Raw genomic sequence first — 25,399 nt, 5'->3', positions numbered from 1 at the left:
TTGGTTTGGCAAGACCCATATTTATGGGGACATGATAGAATGAAGTACTTAGGGGTATGGATTAAAAGGAATTCTGTTATGGCAGATAAGGATATGTGGGAAGAGACTAAAAAAAAAAAAGATAATAGAAAAACTTAGAAATTGCAAGCTCTTTTTTATGGGTATGGATAGCAAAATACAAGCAGTGAAAATGTTTTTTGCCCCTTTAGTTTGTACACAGGTCAAGCATATTTTTATCAACCAGAGGTGAAGTTGTGGATAGCAATTAATAAAGAGTTGAAGGATTTTATCTGGGGTGGGGGGGCAAGAGTCAAGTGGGATAAGCTGATCCTTCCAATAGAACATGGTGGTTTGGAATTACCCAATGTGAATGGGAATGGGGTATCTCAGAGCTACACTGTTAAGTCTCCTTTACATAGCACAAGCAGAAAGCTATAATTCAAAGTAGAAAATGTAGATCCATGACGGGAATAAATATAACTTACAGGATATTATATTCATCAAACCGTAGAAAGTATTCTAAGAACTAAGTCAACACAGGGATGGAGAAAGAAGATTCTGCTGCTAGGGATGACTGCAATTAGGGGTACTGAGAATAGGCAAGAGGGGGGATGGAATTTACTTGAGAAAACTGGCAAAGGAACCAAGGTACTGGGAATAAATACTTAGAGAGGGAAAGGTAGTAGAATGGGAAGAGGCCAATAATTCATTTATACTGCAGGCTAGAGACTGCCTTCCCTGTCAAGGACTGATATCAGAGTATAACCAAAGAAAAAGAAATAGGGGCATCCTAAGTGAAAGACCAGCACTGGTAGAGTTTTTAGTAGACTCTAGAACACGAGCTGCTGTCAAAAAAATGGATGATTAGTAAGGTGTATACAATATCGCACAATAACTATAGGAATCCATCAAAAGAGGTTAGAAAGAACTGGGAAGAGAAACTGGATATGTAACTCACAAAGAAACAGTGGGGGGATATATGTATGGCTCCCAAGTATTCAACAAACTCAAGAAGATTTAGGATATTTGCTTGGAAGTTTTTGCATACGTATTTTTATACCCCAAGCAAACTCCAAAGAATTTTTCCTCAGGTTGATTGCGAATGCTGGAGGTATGATGGGGAAGAAAGAGGTAAGTGGGAAAATATTTTTATGGGCGTATAATGAGTTAACAGACTTCAAAAATACCCTACTATAACAGAATACTGAGTGGGCAAATTGCTGTAACTAAGCAAATTATTTTTTGAGCTATGATACAGAATCAGAGTTGCCTAGACATAGTAAGGCTTTGTAGTTTAATTCTGGTGGCTGCCAAAAAGGAAAAAAGGGAAATCAAAGTCTAAGCCAACTAGAAGTAGTGACTATAGTAACAGAGATAAAACAACTGGAAGTGGGATCTTTAGAAAAGGGCAGGAGCAAACTGCATAGGAAAAATGGGAATTGTGTGAACAATACATGCAGAATCATGTTTTGGAGGAGGAGGAATGAGGTTTAAGGGAAGGCAGGAATTGAATGAGCCTTATAATTGACTGACAATGATTGACTAGATCATAAGTGATGTATAACTTTCACAACTGAAAACAGGTCAGTATGGTTTGGTTTAATTTATATAAATGTCTGATTGCCTATGTCATAAGTGATAATTTAATAAAGATGTTTCTTGTTTAAAAATAAAATAAAGTATAGGAGAAGTTGCCCCCACAAAGGGACCGATCGCCAGTGGAGTCCCCCAGGCTTCTGTGCTGGGACCTCTCCTGTTTGCCATCTACTTTTCTGAAGTAAAAGCCAATACTAAAGGGCTCTGGCTGATTTAGTTTGCAGATGACTGCAAGCTAGGAGCAGTCATTGAATCCCCAATTGACTTAGCCATGCTGCAGGAAGTTTTGTCACAAATAAATAGCTGGTGCCAAAATCATGGACTGAAACTAAATGCCAAAAAATGCATTACTGTATCCTTTGGGAGGACATCTACCCCAAGGGAACTACCACACTGACAATTCACCCCTAACAGTTGACCAAATTATTCAGGATTTGGGTTCTTATGTGGACAGTACCTAACGTTTGACCAGCATGTTTCTATTGTTATAAGAAATTCACTGTATATTGCACAGCTTATAAACAAAAGGATTGTGTCTAGATGTAGGAATGTCATTGCCCCCCTTACTCAGCCCTCATTAGGTTATTGAATGTAATGCCCCCTTTGGCATGTATCTGTCCAGACACATGCAACAACTGGAATGCCCACAGAGATATCTTACTAAAAGGATACAAGGCCTAAACAACTTGTCCTACATGGAATGCCTCAGAGCCCTGTCATTATACTATGTAGCCTACAGACTGCTAAGAGGTGACCTGTGTCTGGCATACAAGTCATCTGATGACACATTCCTGATGGATTTACTCCACATAAGTAGGTTAAATGGCATCAGAAATATTCAGTCTAGGGATCTAAACTTCTTCTGCAGTGTCAACAGAATGGTTTGGAGGGATAGGTATGTTTCACAAAGGATACTGTTGCTGCTGCTCCTGTGGAACAGAATCCTCATCTACATAAAGCAAAGTTCATCCCTGTCCATTTTCAACTTAGTTCTTTGAACGGGAAATATAAAATTTATCCCAGGACTACCCCTTGTACTACTATTGTAAAGAGAAAGCTCCTAAATGCTTTATCCCATGCATGGGTACCCTCGAATTATCTATGGCGTGATACCAATTATTCTAATTAGTGGTAATATATAATTATCAACCATGGGATAGGTAAAGCCAGTCTAAAATCAAATAGGATAGTTTTCTAGCACAAAAAGGGAAACTGGGCAGGATTAAAATTGCCTGCAAGGGACATGCAAACTCCATGCAGGCATTGACCAGAGCTCAGGATCGAACCTTGTACATTGTGCATGACAGGCAAAGATCTTAACCATTATGCTAACTACCTACTAAGTATTTATGAGCTGTATAGTACATATTATTGCCTTAAAGTAGTTGTATAATATCTGTTAGTACTTGTACTTTTTTCAGTTATTGATTCGTAGGCCCATAGGTTCTTATTAAGCTTATGGCCAAAGGAGACCATCAAGTAACTCAGCCTCTTCACCCTGTACTGGTGGGAAGGTAGCAGTGCCTCACATTAAACAGGCTTTCTCCACATATCCCTGGTGAAAATTTGTGATCACCCATCCAGTCATCTAGATTGGTTTTAAAGGTTGCTTAGGAAATGCACTGCATAGTAGGGAAGAGTATACTATTGCAGAAAAGGGGTATATGTTGGGTTAGGTATCTGTTACACCATCTTGTCTTGCTGATGTGATAGTGTAGGCTTAGGTCACTAGAATGGGTGCTTTGCTTTACCACTTGTTCTATTCAGATGAAGGAGTTAAAAGCTAAGTAGAGATCATCCCTCAAGAGTTTGCATGACACTGATTAGAGTGATAGCGGTTTTAGTCTGTCAGAGTAACTAATAGTACTGAAAACTGAGATATTTTTGGTGAAGGAACACTGAGGTCTCTCAAGCTGATCTAGGTGTTTGGTGAAGTACATGCCACAGGGTGCATTATATTCAGTGATGAGTCTAATAAGCAATGAATTAAGAGGGACAATGACTTTGGATCTTGAGAAGATGTCACAAAGGATAATTTTTGCAAGGTAGAAGGATTTTTTTAACCACAATTGAGACATGGTGGTAAAAGGAGAGTCTATTATCAATGTATCTAGTCAGGTCCATGGTGACTGTGTCAAATTCAAGTACAAGGCCAAAAAATGTGTCGTCATCTCCTTTGGGAAAAACCCGGTTCCCATGAATTACCACATTGATGGTAGTCCACTGAACACAGAAGGCGTGATAAGAGATCTGGGAACACAGGTTGACTGCAACCTGTCTTTTGATCACCACATTGCCACTGTGGTCAGAAGGTCCTTCTGTGTGGCATATCTTATTACTAAGGGTTTTGTATCCAGGAAGAAAGAGGTCATTTTCTCCCTCTACTCTTCCCTCATTAGGCCAATCATCAAGTACAATGCCCCATTTGGCATGTACCTCACTAGATACCTGCAACAATTGGACAGGCCACAAAAGTACCTCACAGAGAGGATCCTGGGCCTTAAACACTTGTCCTTTTTGGACAGACTCAAAAAACTCCAACTATTCTCTGTCTCATATCGCCTACTTAGAGACGATCTCTGCTTGACTTACAAAGCCATGTCTGACTCAGCTCTGTTAGAAATGCTACATCTAAAGAAATCCCAGTCCCTCCACACCACATGCTCCAGAGACCTCAACCTCATTACCACAATCAACAGAACATGCTGGAGGGACAGGTTCATAACCCAGAGACTGCCCATGCTATTGAACAGACTTCCCGTACATGTCAAGCAGAGCACCTTGCTGACCCACTTCAAGAGAAATCTTAATGAGTGGATGGGAAATAGAAAATTCAGCCCGGGGATCACTCCAGTGGCTCTATTCGACAGAGGCACTGGGAACTAAGGTCAGCTAGCATGATGCTAGGTTAATCCTATGGCTAGGCTTGTAAAGGCCACAGGGCCATTAGCCTAGTACACACCTATGAACCCATGTTATCTATATGGTAGGTAACAGTGTTGTAAGCTTTACCAAAAGAAAGTTTGCTGCATTGCTTGGTGTTAAGGGTAAGTTCTTAATTAATACACCAAACATTTGTTTGGTCCAGACTTTGCTGGGGAATTTGAGTATTAGAATGGGATCTGATTATGGCATAACTACAAGTCATCTCTGACTCTGCCTTAGTATGTCTGTAGTGCAACTGTATGTGTTTTATTGTGGTGTAATGTATTGTGTGAGCCGGCAGTACATTTTTTGTCCCCCCCCCCCCCTTTTTTTACTGTTGCTTGACCATGGAATTGGTATATAGAATTTGGGAGGGGCTTGCCCCCACATCAGGGAGTGCAGTGGGGTGTGCTCCCCTTGCAAAAACTAGATTTTTGGAGTTTTTAATGGTTTTCAGCTCACCTTTTTTTGGGTGTATAATTTGTGATGAACAGTGAACTTAAAGACAGTGCTTCGTGTTCACATATGTAAACTATTTAATAACTGCCTCCAGTTTGCAATCATCAGCAAACATGGTTAGCAAAAGTCCCTTGATATAAATGTCACAAAAATATATATTAAACAGAAGGCCTCAGGACATTTTGCTCTGTAGAGCAAATATGCAGGACCTTAATGGTATGGGTTTTGCCAGACAGCCAGCAACAAATACAGCAAACTATGTACAGATTAATGTTTGAGTTGAAAGAGTTTGTCAATAATCTCAAAATGGGAGATAGTGTCAGTTGCCTTGGAAAGGTCTAAATAAACAGTGTGGATAATATGCCACTTATCCATGGCCGCAGTGAACATTTGTTACAATGCAGAACTGACACTTATCTAGGGATATAAGGTCACCTTTACCATTGTTTATTTGCTCAGCAAATTGTTTATTTATTGTTTGTTTATGCAGATTGTTTATTTGTTTATATTAAGCCTTACAAATAATACTTGTGGTATATTAATAGGCCTGTAATTTCCAGGGTCAGTAGAGGGATCAACTTTATGCAAGGGCACCACAACTGACTGCTGAAGTTATTACAGAACAGTCTTTTCATAGCCAGTAATAAAATAAATGTGCATCACTTTCTGCACAATAATTTTGCTTTCTGGTTCACATGTACAGTTTTAATTTCAATTACTTGTTTGAAGATGAAAACTGTGATTCCTTGTGCTGGGCAAAATGTTGTTCTGCTAAGAAGAATTTATTAGTCTTGGCTTACATTGTGTTTGCCTGGCTATACCCAGTGGAAAGCTGCAAAGCAAAGTCCTGCTCTCCACAAACAGAAATAACCTGACACCTGTACAAAAGCATTATGCTGGTTCCTCATTTAGACAGCAAATGTTGGAGGTGTGACAGAGAAGAAAGAGGTACTTGGGAACAGATTTTCTGGGAGTGCAGTGGGTTGGCGGACTTTAAGGATTCCCTGTGGGATGCACTGTCAGAGATGCTGGGTGGGTGGATTGATGTGAAGAGGGAGATGATTACTCTGAGCTATGATACGGAATTGGAATGACCTAGACATATTAAGGCCTTGCTGTGTCTAATTATGGCGGTTGCCAAAAAAAGCAGTTACTAGAAAATGGAAATCAAAATCTAAACCAACTATATTAGGAGTAGTGAATGTAGTAACAGAGATAAAACAACTGGAATTGAGATCTTTAGAAAAGTGTATGAGCAAACTACATAGGAAAAAATGGGAATTGTGGGAACAGTACCTACGGGGAGAAATAAGGTTTAAAAGAAGACGAGACTTAAATGAGCTATGTAATGTTTGACTGAAAATGGTTGTGCAGATTATAAGTGATGTATAATGTTTGCAACTGGGAGAGTGTCAGTATGGTTTGTGGTGTAGAATGCTAGCAAATAGGATTGTGTCAGTGTGGTTTATTTTCATTTATATAAATCAATGATTGCTTAAGTCGTAAGTGATGTTTTAAGAAATCTGTTACTTGTTTAAAAACAAAAGGGGTAGGAACTGATTAATTTATGTGATGTTGTTTAGATTATAAGTAAATAATGACAGACATTTGCGTTTCAGACTTCATATACTTTAGAAAATGCAGCTAATGGAAAGCCTGTTATTCTAACAACTTTCTAAGTTTATAAGAGCAGTATATACATTTTCCCCCTGATTTTGAACCTTTGTCCCCCTTTATTTTTGGCTTTGCCCATATTTCTTGTGCTAGTAGGTTGAGAGATCTGCTTTATATCATTCTCCTTTCATAGTTGATGATCTGACATTGTATTAACTGTCTGCACTTCCTGGTTTAAGAGAGGTGGCAATGCAATTATTAAGTGTCAAGAGGTCTGTTTTGCCTGAAAAACTTCACTTCATGTCTGGATTGGCAATTTAATTACCTCTCTGAATTTTCTAGAAGGTCATGTCAGAAACTGAGATGCTAAATGTTTATGCAGCTCATCCTCTGTGTGTGAATTGAAGCATGCCAGCAGATTTCATATGTGAAAAACCTGTGAATTTCACACCCATCACCTACATTGTCCATATGTTAAAATGACAGGAGACTACTTATTTGAATGACATTTCCTGCTAATAGTTTGTGTTTAATCTTTACAGGGAAGCACTGCTGGCAGAGATGGGTGTAGCAATGCGTGAAGATGGTGGCACTGTGGGTGTTTTCTCTCCCAAAAAGGTAAGTGTCTCAGTTTTAGTCATACATGTCATGGGGTCTCTCATCTCTTGAGTTTTCGCAGGTTCAGCAAGACCATGTCATAAGTATGACTGGCATGATATCACGTCTGTATTTCTTACTACCCACAAAATGAAGAAGTGATTTCCTAACAGCAGACAAAGGTGTTCATTTTTTTAAACCAAGAGTGATAGCCTGTTATATAATGTAGATAGATTAGGAGTGACAAAATAGTCCTTCTTTTTCCCCATTCTGTCTTTTATAGGTAACTTAAGACTAAGTATTAACAGTATTTTACCCACTTTTATGTATGGATCAGCTCTAGAAAAAGACTGCTTTACTTACAGTTGCTGAAACTGGCAGGGTCCACATAAATACCTACTGACCAGACTACGTGATACAACTATACTAGGAGCTCATAGGCAGACATGTGAAATTATACTATTGTCAGGTGATCAAGCTGCTTTTATAACCTCATTACTCAGTTCTTGAGCCCACTGCCCATGGATTAGGCTATGGAGGCAGGAAGCCATTTACTGAGGACACAACATAAATTCTGTTCCTTGATTAGAAGTATTAGGACCCACATCTTCACAGTCATCAGGACATTGCTTATAAATATACAAACACACATGTTTGTGTGTGTGTGTGTGTGTGTGTGTGTGTATGCGCATGCATGCGTGCGTGTGTGTGTGTGTGTGTGTGTGTGTGTGTGTGTGTGTGTGTGTGTGTGTGTGTGTAATGCTTTTGCAGTGGGGGGAAAGACATCCACACGCCTGATGTGTGGTGCTTTGTTCTCCATACCCCACAATGCATATATAATGACTGTATGATCCCACGGATCTATGTCAAAACAACAAATTACCATAATGTCAAGTTGTAAAACAGCAAGACGGAAATTATGAAAGTTTACATTCACAAACGTCCAGATAGTCATAAGTCAACACCATATGATCGAACTTTTAAAAGTTCGAACATTTCAACGGAGATCTCTGTACAGTGCATAATGGGAAGATTTCCCTTTTCCGCACTGTAGTGCGATCTCAGAGTTGGTATATTTAAAGAGTGTGGGTTGTGGGGGCTGCAGTGGGGCTTGCCCCCCTGCTTAAACTGTTCAGGTAGGTTTTTTATTTGGTTTATTTTTTTATTACATTTTTGAACTTTTAAAAGTTCAATCATATGGTGTCGACTATATGATGTTTGAACTTTTAAAGGTTTGATTATGTAATATAGATGCAATAAAACCCACCCAACCCACCAACTAAATATACCAACTCTAAGATCGCACTATAGTGGAAAAAAGAGCAAAGTTTACCACATTGGCTAAATGACTCCTGTCGCGGAAAAAACTTACGATGATCTGGATGTTCGTGAATGTAAACTTTCATCGTTTCCATCTTGCCATTTTGCAATGTGATGCCCACCACTGCTACCAATATGTGATGGCCACCAATATGCATCATCCCCATGCTGGGCCAGTAATCATGGAGCCTGAATGCTCATGACTGACACTGGAGAGGGATGTGCACTTGGAATACAGATGGATGCACTCAGTATTTCAAGATGCAGACCTGTCTGCATCACGTACAATTTCCCTTAAGAGCACAGTGGAAACACACTCAGCCCAGGGTCTAGATGTCTCTACATCTGCCTCTCTCCAGGTCCCCAGTAAGACTCCCCCACTGGTACAGATGTAGGAATAGGTCCTCAGCAGAGTGTCCAAGCCAAGTCTTCCAGCACCCTCTCTGTAATCCCAGTGCTTTGTGTCCCTGCCCCAAGTAGCTGACACACAAACTCTTTAAGACTTAATTTGCATGCACACTCAGATGCCCCACAATATCCATAGCTACCCTCTGAAATGGCTCCTCAGTCATAGGCAAAGGCATCAAAGGAATTTTGACCTTGTCTCATGCCTTGCCTACTTTTTGGCACTGCTCACAGGTCCTGTAGTACCCCGTTACATCCCTGGCAATCCCAGGCCAATAAAATGTCTGCATTATATGTCTCTTGGTATGCTTTATGACCATATAACCTGCAAAGGGAATGTCATGGGTTTTGGCTAGAAGTGCCAGATGGTAGGCTTTGGGCACTACCAACTGCTGTATTACCTCACCTTCTAGCCCTCCCTCAGAGGTCCACTCTCTGTTCCAGTATACAGAATCCCCTTTTCCTTGAGAATCAGGTGCTTCCCTAGCTACCTTCCTCAAGCCTCTTAGTGTAGGGTCTGCCTCAACTCTTTTTGTAACCCTTCCCAACTCCCCTTTCACAGGAAGTCTGGTATCCTCTGACAGTGGTTCATCACTGTCTGCCTAGGTACTACAGCTCACATCTGCCCTTGCACTTACTTTGTCCAAATGAACATCAGTACCCACCAGCAGCTGTGGCTCACCTTCAGTCTCACTGCTACTGGATAGCTCCCTCCCTGAAGTAGCCACATCACTAGTCCTGGCTTCAGGTGTATGATCTGTCTGGGTCTACTCCAGGCTACCAGATCCACATACCTGTTTCCAAGTCTGACTGCATGTTATTGCATGCACAGAATATTCTGCATTATCAAAATCATTCCCTATCAAGACATCTGCTGGGATATCCTGAAACACACCTACTTGCTTGTTTCCTTTTCCACCCTCCCATTCAAGGTGAACCCTGGCCAAAGGGATTTGGAATGGGATCCTCCCAAAGCCCTGACTGGAGTGTACTTCCCAAACAAGTACTGCTCCTCTTTAACCATGCAGGCTTCACAGTGGTTATATCACAGGCTATGTCTCTCTTGGCAGTAGTCTGTTTTCCATCCACCAAGATCGGATATAAACTCTGCTGGTAGTTTAGTACCCTTGTTGTCTCCAGACAACTTACCACTGGCATTCTGTTATTCCCACTTGCTGGCTCCCCCACCTTTTGTTCCCCACCTTGCCTCTGTGGACAAGTCAGAGCTTTGGGAGGATCCCATTCCAAATCCCTTTGGCCAGGGTTCACCTTGAATGGGAGGGTGGAAAAGGAAACAAGCAATGTATGCTACATGGCCCCACTGGTTACATTTAAAAATTTAACCCGTGATCCTGGCCAGGTACCTGAACTAGTGGTTTCCCATGTTACTGATGGACTCTGTTGGAGTGATTTAGGCTACCCACCATGGGTTCCCTTATATCCATGTACAGCACTGGGTATCCCTGTCCTGTGCAGTGATGCACTGCTTGCTAGGTATAGGTCTCCCTTTTTTCCCCAAATCATCTGCAGATTTGCATTCCCTGTCTGCCAACCAGATTCTCATGTCCTCAGGCAAAGTGCTAAGGGTTTGTTCCCTCACCAAAAGGTTTGGCAGCCCTTGAAAAGTGGTGGCCCGACACCCGCTCACCCACCTATGAAAATAAGTGCTTGGTTCAGCAATATAGTCACATACACTTTCAAATGCCTTGCATTTATGCTCGCAAAACTTTTTTCTGTAAGCTTCGGGTGTTAACTTAAAACATTGCAATAAACAGCACTTAATTTGATCATAATCTAAACAATCAGTATCAAACTATTTAGAAACAACAGTTACAGCTTTACCGTGGAGTAAGGGGGTGAGGAACTGTACACAGAGCCCTCTGTCAACATTATAATGTTTGCATACTCTTTCAAATGTATGAATAAAACTATCAAAATTATCACCTTCTCGGTATTGATGAAGAAGTTTACTGACCTTTATTGCTTCTGTGGTATGGTTACTCCCTTCCCAATTACCTCCATGACCCTAGGGAAGAGTTAACATTTCCTTTTCATGTTGCTTCTGCCTCTTATTTTCTTCTGCTTCCAAATGTTGCAGTCTCTCTGCTGATTCTACTTTGATCTCCAAACGCCACAGTCTCTCTGCTGATTCTAATTCGAAACACTGGGGCTCCAGTTCAAGTATCTTTAACTTCAGATGGATTTTTAAGTCCTCTGAGGAAAAGTTGAACTGTTTTGTTTCTGAGAGCTGTACAACCCCAATGCCAGTCTGGTTGTCTTCCTGGTTGTCGGTCTGTGATGCAGCTGTGATTAAGGCTGCAGTCATTTCCTCTTTAGTCAGGCAATTTGTTCCTTGTCAGTTTGCGATAATCCTCTGCTGACATCCTTGCCTACTCTCCCTGACTAACTATGCTAGTTAGTAGATTCTCTACATCAAATACAGTTTCTCTTAAGAGTACACAGGGAACACACTCAGCCCGGAGTCTGGATATCTCTATAACTGTCTCCCTCCAGGTCCCTAATGAGAGTCCCCACTGGTACAGCTGTAGGGTTAGGTCCTCAGCCAAGTGTCCAAGCCAAGTCCTCCAGCACCCTCTCCGTAAACTCAGTGCTTCATGTCCCTGCCCCAAATAGCTGTCACCCACATTCTTTAAGATTTAATTTGCACACACACACACGCGCACACACACACACACACACACACACACACACACACACACACACCTGAGAAAGGCTGCCACAGATTACCCGCTCTACCAACTTTGCCCATACTAAAAGGCAGGTTCCCTGCCACTAGTCAGTTACTATAAGGCTCTTAAAAGGGTGTGCAGTTATACTGCGTAATATTAATACTAATTCAAATGGTAGTAGTTCACTAAGATGGTTAGGCCTTCTGGAGTGGCCCACACAGTGTCACCAAATAAATATAAGCTATCTCAAAGGTTAAATACTTTCTACAAGGACAACTACAATAAAAGTTTAAATATATTTAATAATAAATTATTAAAGAACATGAAAATATTGAATATATATTTACAGTAAACCAGAGAGTTCAAATCACAGAAAATTTTTAAATTAACATTTATGGACAGACACATACAAATAAAGAAAAACACTGTCTAAACTAAGCTTCATTATATTCCTGACTGATTCTAAAAGAATTACTGTTCCCTAGTTAAGTTACTTACTATAGCAAGGCAAGACCCTGTGACTGAGAGTCTTTCTAGTCAGGCTTCCCAAACAGAATACTCTATACTCTGAGATTTCTCTTTGTAATATCTAAAATATAATTTCCAAGACAGTTGGCAGAATGACCTCAGCTGGTTACCTCACTCTAGGTTCTTACAGTATTCCCCTTTGAAGTTGAGACAAGAATTTAGCACAGACGGCCACAATACGCATCCATATTTGTATGGCAGTGCATGGAGCCTCCCTTGTTTTAACTGAGCTAATGAACAAAGGCTCTTTCCCAGACCCAGCATCTCTGGTCCTGTTCAGCACTGTGGGGTTCCTTTTAATGGTTTAACAGCTCATATACATTTCCCTTATTTTTCTTAAAGTAAGTTAGCTGGTTATCCTCTGCTATGCCAGTATCCTCTATTAAAACATATACATTTAATTCAATTAGAATAATACAGTGATACATTTTAGCACAAGCAGACCTCTCTGATACATTTTCAGCACAAAACTCTGTGCAAATTAGTTTGCTATAGAAATGACACGCAGTTCTAATATATTTGTAACACAAGTATCTTGTATGAATCAGTTTGATATGCAATGGGCATATAATTCTTTACAAAACTCCAGCTGGCTTTGCTGTCACTTGTCCATATCATCACATGCAACTCAGCGTTTTGGCTTTTCAAGAAGTTAAAGTAGATCCAGTTCTACTACTACAGTGGAAGAAACAGAAAAAAAAACAACTAGAATTGCACCATCAGCTTGCACAATCCAAAAGAAAACAAATACCAGTGATCAAAATTATAAACTTTCCTTTTTTTACTTTACTTATTGGGTGGTGCAGTGGTAGAGAGGTTAACATTGTCACCTCACAACAAGAAGTTCTCAAGTTCAATTCTCAGCTGGAATGACTTCTGTGCGGAGTCTGCATGTCCTCCCTGCATTCGCATGGGTTTCCTCTGGGTGCTCCGATTTTCTCCCACATTCCAAAGACATGAATTTGGCATGTTTCTCCTTGGGCCTCCACTGAAAATAGGCTCTATCCTAGTTGGACTTTCCCAGTCAACAAAATGTTAAATAAAAAAAAAAAAACATTATCAGTGTTATAACTGGTAAATGTACTGTAGATCAGCATTACATCAACTGTGATTAGATCACTTGTGATTAAATCAAGTAATAGACCATTTAAATGGAACCCATGTGTGTATCTATGTGCATGGAAATATCCTGGAACTCGGGAAAAGTGAGTCAGCTTTAGTGAACATGAGAGCATCTTGCTAGCCAGAATAGCTTAAAAGTCATAAACAAGCGTAACCACCACGTTATATAACAGGTGACTGGACTGAGCCACTAAGGCCCCTTTTCAGCCTCAAGCTACATAAAATGTAAAGTAAAAACAAAGATATACATTTAGTGCAGTAACAAAGAAACACAGAAACCATTATCAGTATACATCAAAAAATAACTTACAGAATATAACCAGTACTGACAATGGAACTGCTTTTGCAAGGGGTTTTCTCCAATGACCTGTAGTGTGGGGGATGTGCCCCCCCCCCCACACACACACACACAACCTCAACTTTGTCATTTTCACACAAAGATTCTACAAACATAATGTTAGGAGCAACATCTGACTGACAATGTGTGTAGGACTTTTTCACTGAAAGACTCTGGATTCTGAGAATGAAAATAAGAAGGTACAGAGGTAAAAGTACAGCATGTTGGGGGTGCAAGAGGGCTTTTTGCTGAGGAAGAAAGTTCTGAGACTTTCCATGTGTCATTGGCAATATTATGATGGTGTGTGTGTGTGTGTGTGTGTGTGTGTGTGTGTGTGTGTGTGTGTGTGTGTGTGTGTGTGTGTGTGTGTGTATGTGAGTGAGAGTGTGTGTCTAAATATGCTGCAAAAGTGAAAAGATGTTTACTTGCTGGCATAATCTGATGAGCTCCAAACAGTGCACTGGTAATGACATTTACTCAAATTAAGACTATTCCACATTATATGACGCTACTGAAATAACAAGGTATCAGCTCAGCAGACAGAAGCTTATATGTACACAAAAAGATGGTTAGAAGTTTCCATACTTTAAAAGCAGCGTAAATATCTGAAGGCGAACATCACTAATGGAAATGCAGACATACTGTAAGGGAGGAATATGATCCTACAAAGCAAGCACTCCAGTCATCCTACCCATAGCCATAGCTGACACTTGCTTATAATGTATACCAAGAAAAGCAGCTAAAATACAAAATGTGACTGCATGACTAATTTGTTTTCCTTATTATGTGATCTGCACATATTTAATCATAAAGTGTGATTGCAGCCAACAATATGTAAATCTGAATTATGTCAGTCATGTATAGAAATTATTTTCATGGCACTTTGGCAGTGGCAGTGGGAGTGGTCAAACAACACCACCAAGGCTTATTTCTGCTTGTAGTAATGCGATCTGTTGAATGCCATCCACTGAGTATGTATGTTAGTGAATTTGCTGCCTGTTTCTCTCACATGTGCAGTTGAGATTTGTGAAGGAAACTTCAGAAATAAATATGCCCATAAAAACATATCCAAGCAACACATCCTCTCTGTACTAAGTTCTACCCACTTACTCAAACAGATACAGATAGAAATAAAATGGAATGAAGGTATTACTAATCTGAGTTGGCTGGGAAAATGAAACACAGCAAAGCTGTCAGTTACCAACACCATCACCGTCTACCTCCTGAACCCCCGCTACAGACATGCTCATGGAGTAGTATTAAAAAGATAGCCTTTTGCCCAAATTGTTATATTGCTGACTATTTTTTCAACATTGCTTAGCCTCAGATACATGAAGGCGTGGCAGGTCCTGCTGTTGCCATGGAGCAGAGTATGGTACCCTCTTTTTTCCATTCCCCAGACTGTGCATCACTTTTGCTGCAGCAGGTGGGTGCCTGCTCCCTACTAGCAGCTTCATGCATGGAAATGTTGCACAGCAGGAGAACTGTGAATCTATGAACTGGAGTTTGTCTGCTAGTCATACTTTTCTCTGAGAACAGACATTTCATGAAAACCCAAACCTGGTACCAGATTCCCTTCATGCAGTTGAAACTGAGCTGCTTAAGGTGTTATAATTATTCATTCTGAGCGATGTCTGCATGTTATAGCAGTGTGTTGTAGTTCAAATGTAGGGTATTATTGTCGCTCTGAAAGTGTGGTGTCTCTCAGAAATGGCTTAATGTAATGTTTTAATTTTCTAGTTTTTCTTTCTCACATTTGAATTGAGCTCAGAATAAGCATAACAAAGCCTCATATGTGGGGAGGTACACAGGTTGATCTTTGTTGCATGTGTATTTACAGAAAACTGTTTGTTTTTGAGTACCGCTGGACTGAACTACATAATTAGTTTTGTTTGATCTTGTATGAAGCAATGTTTTTTGAAGGCTGGTGAATCAAAGCAACATAAAGTCCAGTCCAGTCAGAGAAACCATATGAGATATCTTGCCAAAGTTCTGGATAAACTGTTAACAGTTATCAAGGTGCCAGCAAGCATATCTGTATCTCTTAGAAATTCTATTGCCCAAGAAAAACAGAATACGTAGAACTGTCTAAACTCATTTTTACAAAGTTATTTAATATGAATATAAGTGGCAACAGTTGAAAATAGTGCATGATAGGTTAGTTGTGGTGGCAACTGCATTAGGCCTGAGTGCAAAACTTTCTGCCAACACCCCTGGCAATAATATCATCTTGCTCTGTTCAAATTTCAGTATTGAGTCAGTTTGTCTTCTAGCCTTTAACATGCATACATGCTTGTGTTTTATGAAGGCTGGAAGTAGTATTTTGGGTGTTTATAACAAAATATCTTAGTAGTGAAAACTTTTGCGTGATTTTTGACTGAAATCAGATCAGCTCCCAAAATATCACACAGAATGGTCTACAGTGTACCTAGCAAAAGGCAGAACAGGAAAGCGGCCTTAACGACAAATACAAGTGCATATCTTCTGTACATTAGTGCTTCTGATATCTATAGGCAATAGGCTTTTTTTTCTTGCTTTTATGGCATGGCTACCCTACAAGTTTCAAAGCATATTTCTGTACTTCACTTGTGGTACTGTTTGTTTCACAGATAAGATAAATATTAACTGTACCTTTTAGATATTTAGCCTTATTGTTCCAATTAATAGGACTTGATAAAGGAATATATGTTTATCAGGTGAAGGTATGACAGAAGCTCCATGGCATGTTTTCTGACAAATGAACTTCCAGGCTAAATGTTCCTTTTGCAATTGATTTTGTTTTTCAGTTACAGCTTCCTCCTGAGCAGGCAAAACCAATTTTGCTGGAGACAGTTGGCTTTTTCTCACCAAAAGAGGTCTGTCACAAAAGAGTGGTGTGTGTTCCTCATGACCTAAACTGTCTTTCACCACCTAGCTTTCTCCAACCTGTTTTCTCAGACCTCCAGCTATCCATTTTCTGTCCATTTTACTTTGTTTTTATATATCCCAGTATTGGCAGAATATTCTGTGCTTGGGCTGTGAAAAATAAGATACGATTGTGATAACTTTTTCTTTTGTATTTCATGGTACTTATCTTTATGCAGTTTTTATTTAATATCCATTTAATTTTTGTAGCAGTTTTATGCTTAAATTCAAGAAAAACATGTATGTTATGCACTAGTCTGACCATGCAAGGAGGTTAATATTTTGTTTGTTTATTTTATTTTTATTTATCCTTTGTTGACCAGGTTAGTCTAACTAGGCTCATGGCCTGTTTTTAGGGGAGAACTGAGGTGGTATTAATACTACTTGGGGAAATTTGGCAAGGGCATCAGAAAATGTTCCCTACTCTTTTCAGTGAGTGTCGTGGGCTCTTTTACATCAACCTGAATAACCACCAACTCAAGCAGATGGGACCTTGGTATAAAGTCTCACCTGAAGGATGACATGCTGTACAATTCTTAGCAGACAATTGGATGAAGACCATTTCTAGAATAATTACTGATTCACAGTGTTAATTTGACTTCAGAACCTTTGTTAATTTGTTGAGGAGGGGTAGCACTGGCATGAACCCCCATTTTCCCATTTGGTACAAAAGGCCGGGATGTCACATCAACATTGGCCATCATATGGAGCCAATATTCACGTCCCCGGGTTGCCAGCCATGCCTTGATCAGTCCCTGACTTGTAGGACTGACATGATTTTTGCTTGCTGCATTTTAGATTTACAGAGATTATTGTCATCTGGCATGCAATTACTCTTGGGTATACCTGTGTTACAAGCAGTTTTAGGGGATATATTTCCATGAGTTAAGGTCTAGGAATCCCACCTTGACTGACTCATTACAGCTTTATCTATGAAGGTAAGTGGAAGCAGCTGTAGACACCCCAGGTACCACTGCCACTAGGGTTGCACATGTAAAGAGTATTGTATCATTACTGCAACCAATAAAGTAAGTTTGGGATCCGATACGACAACAATACACTACATGGAGATTACACTGTTCAGAAGCACAATAGCACTGCCTGTAATAAAAGGGATACTGTTTAAATATAATAGTATTGCTGGTGTCTAGTGTTCCCCTTTCTTGGTATTACAGGTTAGGGGAACACTTGACACTAGGGACACTATTTAAATGTAATTGTTGCACAAATACAATATTAAAAGTTCAACATATTTTGCAGCAATAAGCTGCAAATAAAGGTAAAAGAAATATGAAACTGTAATGACTGGCATTATCAAGTGACTGCATGTATCTACATTAAGGACACTGAGAGTATAAGGGGGAAAATTATGGCCATTATGTGAAAACAAGGGCAGTTGATTCAAAAATGTCCAAGATGAGAGCAGTAAAGATTTAACAAAAAGGGTAATTTAACATGATCAGAGAAACCAGTATTATTGAAACACATTAGCCACAATGAGAAAAGACATCATTACTGGCTAACATGCATGTCTCTGAATTACTTAGTGATAACTGCAGGCACTAACAAGCACTTTGCTGTGATAATCACTGTCTGCAGCCCATTGACACAGGCACTCTCTTCATGTACTCCTCCACACACATACACACAGACACTGCCAAACATACACACACACACACACACACACACACACACACACACACACACACACACACACACACACACACTCATGTGTGCGCGCACACACATGCATGCACACACATGCGCGCGTGCACTCAAGCATCCGCACGTACATGCATGCATACAAACACACACACATACAGAAATGCACACAAACACACAAGTCACACATACACACACTTCCACAGATATACAAACACATTTGCAGGCATCCAGACATGCAAACATCATCCTTGACATTGAATCAAGTGTGTTTAAGAATACATAAGTGCTTTCTACCCAAAAACATATAAATGTTAGAGGCTGCGTACTCATTGCAATTTATAAAACAAAAGAGCCTATAAGGTACCTGCCAAGCATTCTGCCTGAATGTTCAAATAAGGCATTAACTCCATTACTTGGTTCAGTTATTCATTCACATGCTGTAACCTCATGTGAACTGGCCTAGGCCTTGCTGGCTGTTTGAATAGAATTCATAGAACTGTTTTCCCTGTTGTGCTGAAACAGCTAAATTATGTCATGGATGGTTTTACAGGGATTAGAGTTATTCATTATTTGTTTTGTGCTTTTGAGTACTTACTGCCCTGTTTGATGATTCATACTATCAGGACAAGAATTTGTTTACAGATTCAGTGCACATGATCCCCTATTCATTTTTCAGCCTTTTTGCTTTTTGGATTTTGGTCCTGATAACAAGAACAGAATAAACTGGAAAAGGCTTCCAAGAGTGATGGACAATGATTTATAATCAGTATGTAGCATGAAAACTGCATTCTAGGCAAAGAGACTTTTTTTCTGAATACTTTTTTCTCTCTGTTTTCCACCACAGAAATAAAACTGAGTATTTTTTCACGTTAGGAGCACCATGGTTACTGTTCTATGTTATTTAATAAATTCCTTACAGAAGCCATTGTCAGACCCTCTGTTATCAGTTGTGTTACTTGACCACAATGTCCATTAAATGTCACACATGAGGAATCTTTATTAGTACTATGTGCCAATAAGGACAGAGCCCCATTCCTATCAAGTTGCTGATTTTAGGTGCCAGTAAAACATGTGGGTGCTTTTGATAAACCCCACCAGTCTTTTAACCCAGGTTGTGTTATTTTGATTTTTTGTAAATATTTGTAAGAGAAAATGATACCTTACATAGTATTCTGTAGAGGCAAAAAGTCAGATGGATAGCAATGACTGACTAGTTCAGAAGCTATAATACGTACCAACACCTCAAATAAAACTTCAAGACACTTCTGCCTGTACTGAAAAATAAATTCATGTTTTCAGTATATAAATATAAAACTTTTTGTGTGAGTGACTATGTGCTAAGAAGAGGTGCTGTGTTATTAAATTTAATGTGATTCACCCAATGCTTTTAACCTAAGGGAATAAACATCCTGGCAGAGTTAATCCTTCAAACCATTACAGCACATTTCTGGTTGTTCTGAAAGATAAATTCAAATTGTTGGTACACAGTTTCTTGATGTGATTGTAGTCCAAGTAGCAAGGCTTTATGATTTCAGTAAATGTGTCTTTTAACCCAGATAGGGCCTCCTGACTCAGGTTATACTACTGAGATGGCATTGTTTTCTCTGTTGATGAATGCACTTGATCAGCTGGTTACTATGCGGGATTTTATTCATGTAATGCTATGGCAGCTCTGCTGAACCTAGCGATTTTGCTGAGCTCCAGTCACTCATTTTTCTGGGGCTGCCTGATTCGTTTTATCTCGGTGGTCCTCCTAGTCCCAGTAATCCAACAAGGGCTTTTCGAATCCTTTATTCCTGCTTTGGATTGCCAGCACTAGTTTTGATACATTCCCACATTCTTTTAATCTGTTAGGTATCCATTGTTTCATTTCATCCTGCTAATGGTCTGACATTTTCAGTTTTGTTAATAAATCCCCCTCATCCCTTTAATGTCACTTGGGGGGGGTGTCTGTGATCATATTAACGCTGCCAAGGCTCATGAACCAGTTTATGCTTTGAAGCTGCTGACTCATTTTATGTTGTTTTACTGGTTTCGTTAACTCCACTGCAGCTGTTTTCATTCTGCTAGGACCATCTTAGAGTCAGCAGGCTCTGCTGAACAAACTCTAAACTGACTTTACTACCCATTTGAGTGCTTGACGATGGAACCCACTGGACTAAAACAATATTTGCAGTTTGCTTCTCCTAGTCAGAAACATCATTGTAATTTCCGTAGTTGCTTACTTGGGCCTAAAATATCAAATGTCATTTTCGTCCTGACTGTATTAAAAAGTAAATGAGTTTTGAGTGATTTTTGCTGATGTGTTTTGCTGGTCTGAAACAGGGGATAGATGAGACTGAATGTTGAACTTTTTTTGTACTGCTTCTATAGCATTAAACAGGAATGGTTTGTGTTTATGCTATTTATTGTATCTGAGCATGTTATGTAATGTTGTGATGAATAAGTTTGCAGCTTTTGTGGGGAGCTAATGCATTCCGTGCTGGTATACTGAATCTTTTCTGGTTAATGCTGACCCTAATGTCGTTTCCCTGACACTGGCAATGAATTTTAATTTCTGATTTTCTCTCACTGGTGAGTATGGTAATTTGTTTAACTTGAATATGCATAGATATGTGGTTCAAAATAAAACACTTCAGGTTGTTTAACCTTTACTTCCCTTGTACATGCATGATTATTGGCTGTAATGGACTGGTCAGTCAGAAGTAGATATAGAGGTGCATAAGAGGTGAAGGAATGAGTGATACTGTAAGCAGACGATGGGATTTGTTCATGTGGGTGTGATTAAAACCATGTATGGGCTAGAAAGTTGGTAAAATGAATGTAGCACTGTGAGACTGGCTGTCTTGTTATGGTATACAATTTGTGCAACTGAATTCCAGTGTCTGTGTGCTGTTATACAAAAAAGCTTGTGTATATCCGAACCACCTGAAGCAAGGTGACATATGTTTACTACCTCTCAACTGTCCAGATTTTCACAGAATGTCCAGATTTCTGCCTCATATTTTCGGTATGTTCCTCACAAATTTTTGTTTTTCTGGCAAATGATTGGCAAATTATTGAGGATGGAAGTCTGAAAATAATGGCAGGCATTTGAGTTTCAGACTTCATACCATTCAGAAAATCTATGCTAATGGAAAACCTGTCATTCTCTCAAGTTTATATGGGCAATATTTAAAAATTGTCCCTATTTTTGTGGCTTTGTCTGCCTCAAAATTAATGTCTTTGTCCAGATTTCTTGCTCTATGAAATTGAGAGGTAGGAATGGGGGAACAGCTGGTACTGTGGGAGTAGAGTAAAGTGAAACTTTTATGAAGGCTGGGAGAGGAAGGGATTTGGGATATAGATTATTGTGAGAGAGTAACTGTGAATGGGGTGTAGACATCAGTGTACTGATGCAGCCCCATCCGGATTAGAGAGTGCCCAGGTAGAAACTTCTGGGGCCCCCCACAATGTTAATATCAGCCTGGCCCCCCAACACTTGCATTTCTGTAGCTCATGATAAATGGAATACCTAATATAAACAGAGCTAGGTTAGTGTCATTAACAGTTCATTGTACTTAGCATATTTGATGAATTCCATATACAAGAGACAGTTTAGAGAAAGTGGGTCCACCAGGCCTCTGTTGGATAGCTGCCTGACTCTGTTCTTTAATCATGGAAGTTTCTTAGCTGGGTCAGGTTTAGAATTTTAAATCCTTCTGAAAAATAGCCTTCACTATCATTACTGTCCACTGCACATGAGACTTTTAAAATATGCATATCTTACCATAGTTTATAAAAATAGTAGGTGAAGTATAGTTCTGGCAGTACAAAAAAGATTCCATGACTTTTAAAACTTATTTTTGCGTAATTATAGATTGTTTAGCCCTTGGCATTCCACTTAAACATAATAAGATAAGACATTTATGAATGAGTGTCTTAACCTAATAACTGTATGTCACTGTTTCCAAGAAGATCTTGTATGAGTTTTTTTTAATACTATTGCTTGGACCAGCAAATTTGTTTATATCTAAATAATAATGATGATGTGAAAACAAATGTAGGTTCAGCAGAACAAAAAAAACTGTGTTTTCTTTAGCTTTTTTCTGAGCTTCTACATTTCAGAAAACAAGTTCCTAGAGCCTTGCTATACTTTTTATCAGTCTGTATTTTCCTAAACTTCTGTAACATCTTGACTTGTCTGAATCTGTATACTTTCCCCTTTAAAAATCTTAGTGTTTAATCTCTTTCTACAAGCATGAATATAACAGTGCATGCAGTATTGTTTCTGCTCTACCTTTTCTAAAGTTGTCATCCATTTCCTAACATTAAACTGATTTATTGACAGACTCCTCACCTCGTTAACCTGAACGAAGATCCGCTTATGTCAGAATGCCTACTGTACTACATCAAAGATGGTATCACAAGGTAAGGCCACACTTCGGGCTGTTTTGTCTCTGAGTTTGCATTGTGATGCTTGCATTCATGTAATGACCAAGCTTTGTAATAAGGGCGAGATTTGTGGAACATTGTAGACCTGCATAAATCAGCATAAGATTGTTTCAACATTTTATGCATTGGAATGCTGTCAGTGGTGTTACTATGTGATTAAAGTTTCACTGTCAGCATGTTTCGTCTTGCAAACCAAAGTAAAAGGCATATGCTGATTTTCACTGCTTCCTATTCACTGTAACTTAGTGGAATGTAAATGATTATTCCTACTTTGCTGTAACAATCCCACTGTCATGTCACAAAGACAGAGTCCTTGGATTTCTGGACTGAATTGTATGGCTTCTAGTTCAGATCTTATGTTACCTTGAAATGTAAATAAGCTGTAAAGGTGATAACTTGAACATTTCAACACAAATCCCATTACTTGGAGTATGTATAAACATTAAATATACTTATTCAATGAAATCAGGAATCTGTGCTATAGTATAAACAGAGAAATAATCATTTTTAGAAGGAGGTAAGCCTCCTATACCTCAGTAGCCCCTGTACTTCCATACCCACTCTGTCACTCTGAGGTTACTCTTACTTGGAGAAAAAGTGATTATTACTAAAGCAGGTAAATAACTATTACACTTTCTCTGATATCCATTGAAATTTTTAGAAGTTTCTCTGATAGCCACTTAAATGTTTAGAAGACTTCTTAGCATACCTTTGAGTCTTTACACATCACTGCATTGAGTAATGAGTGAAAAACTGCTGATGAATAACTTAGTAGTCTGCTCCCACCTGCTGAGTAATATCTTTCCTGCTCCCTGTTTACACTGATTAAATGTTGGCTGCATGGGAAACAGCAACAGATATGTCCTACTTATTCCACCCCCAAGTTCCTACAAAACTGCTATTCATCATCCTCTACATACTGTCTGTGAGCAATTACTACATTTGGTACCTAGTTGTACAAGCATAGCTCAGCACTTCCAACTGTCTGATTCACAGATAGTTGTGGTATAAATGTTTCTTTATGCAGATCCCAAGTGGGATTAGGTTTTTGAGTTATATTTCATAGGTTCATAGGTTCATAGGTAGGTACTAGGCTATTGGCCCTAGGGCCTATATAAGCCTAGCCAAAAAAATAACCTGGCTTTCGCCATGCAAGAAAATTATTTTCCTGTGCTCCTGTCGAGCAGAGCCACAGAAGTGATCCCCGGAGTAAATTTCCTATCTCCCATCCAATCATCAAGATTTTTCTTGAAGAGTGCTAATGAAGAGCTTTGCTTGATATAGATAGGTAGCTTGTTCCAGAGTATGGGAAGTCTCTGGGTCAGGAATTTATCCCTCCAGCATGTTCTGTTTATTGTGGTGACAAGGTTTAGGTCCCTAGAACGTGTAGCTCAGAGGGATTGGGATTTCTTTAAGTGGAGCATGTCCAACAGCTCTGAGTCTGACATAGCTTTGTATGTTAGGCAGAGATCGCCTCTGAGTAGGTGATATGTGATGGAGTAAAGCTGGAGTTTTTTGAGACAGTCTGCATACGGCATCTGTTTGAGGCCGGTAATCCTCTTTGTGAGGTATTTCTGTGACCTTTCCAGTTGTTGTAGATGTCTTGTGAGGTACATACCAAAAGGGGCGCTGTATTCTATAATGGGTCTAATGAGTGATGAGTAGAGGGGAACAATGATCTCTTTTTTTCCTGGATGAGAACCCTTTTGTAATGAGGTGTGCCACTTAGAAGGATTTCCTGACTACTGTGGGGAGGTGTCCACCTGCATCCCAAGGTCTCTTATCACACTTTTGGTGTTAAGTAAACTTCCACCTATGTGGTACTTCATGGGTACAGAGTTTTTACCAAAAGGGATGACAATGCACTTTTTGGCATTGAGCTTGAGGCCATGGTTTTGACACCAGGCATCTGTCTCAGTGAGGTCCTTTTGTAGGATGTCCACATCATTAGGTGTTTTGATTATGGCTCCTAGTTTGCAGTCATCTGTATTTACTTTTTATGCTGGACTCGTGTGTGCAGTGTAGTTGCAGCATTGATCAAACTCTTCTTGAATTCCTGCCTCTACACCTTGCTGTGATCCAAGACTCCAGGAGTGGGTGTTTTGGTTATTCCTGGAGTGGGTGTTTTGGTTATTCCTGGAGTGGGTGTTTTGGTTACTCCTGGAGTGGGTACAGTGCAGAAGGACTGCAGTTGAACTACTGTCTGTACAGCATGCTGTGCTTAGCATTAGCTATGAAGAAAACAATCAGCTTTGTTTCATAAGAGGTTGAAGTCCTGACTATGACCCAGATAACCTGGATTCAACAAGTTGCATGGATGCTGGAACAGCCCATGGGGGGCAGAAGAGGAATAATGAGGCTCATACCTGTTTGTGTGTTTCAGCCTGGAAGGTGCAGGAATGTACTGGGGATGCCTTATGCCATAGTTTCAACTGTAGACTGAGACCCAGTGGCAGGGTATAAGCATATCAGGACAAATAAAAGTAATACACCACTGTAGAGGTGGAGTGACAGTCATACCCACCCTTAGTGTCTTCCAGCCTGTCAGGGGAGGAATTAGGGTGTAACACTAAACATCTTAGCTGGCTGGTGAGGGGTCACAGATTTCTCCTTATAATTCTCATGCATGAAGAGCCACATCCCTGTTTGGGCTCATAGGTTTCCTACGTAGAATGAAGCTCCTAGCAGAGGATCATACTGAGATAGTACCAACTGTGTGGGGATCCAGCTGAATGGAACAAAATGTAGGAAGTTAAGAGGAGCCAGATGTCAGTGCTAACAGGCAAGGTATACCAAAAAAAAA

At 39.7% G+C, this 25,399-nt stretch overlaps 1 protein-coding gene across 18 annotated transcripts in view; it reads left to right on the top strand.

Annotated features, from left to right (window-relative positions):
• The window catches only part of KIF1A (kinesin family member 1A), a 2,189,582-nt gene that overhangs the window by 1,128,550 nt on the left and 1,035,633 nt on the right, over positions 1-25,399 (top strand). For all 18 annotated transcript variants that reach the window (XM_044071047.1, XM_044071036.1, XM_044071035.1 and 15 more), the window contains 2 exons: positions 7,137-7,212; positions 22,493-22,572. In XM_044071047.1, the coding sequence (XP_043926982.1) occupies positions 7,137-7,212; positions 22,493-22,572 (156 nt within the window). The remainder of the gene's footprint in view (positions 1-7,136; positions 7,213-22,492; positions 22,573-25,399) is intronic.

Source organism: Protopterus annectens, chromosome 5.part0 (assembly GCF_019279795.1).
Source record: "Protopterus annectens isolate FY-2018-M chromosome 5.part0, PAN1.0, whole genome shotgun sequence".
Taxonomy (NCBI): domain Eukaryota; kingdom Metazoa; phylum Chordata; order Ceratodontiformes; family Protopteridae; genus Protopterus; species Protopterus annectens.
This window is presented reverse-complemented; position numbering and strand designations above follow the sequence as displayed.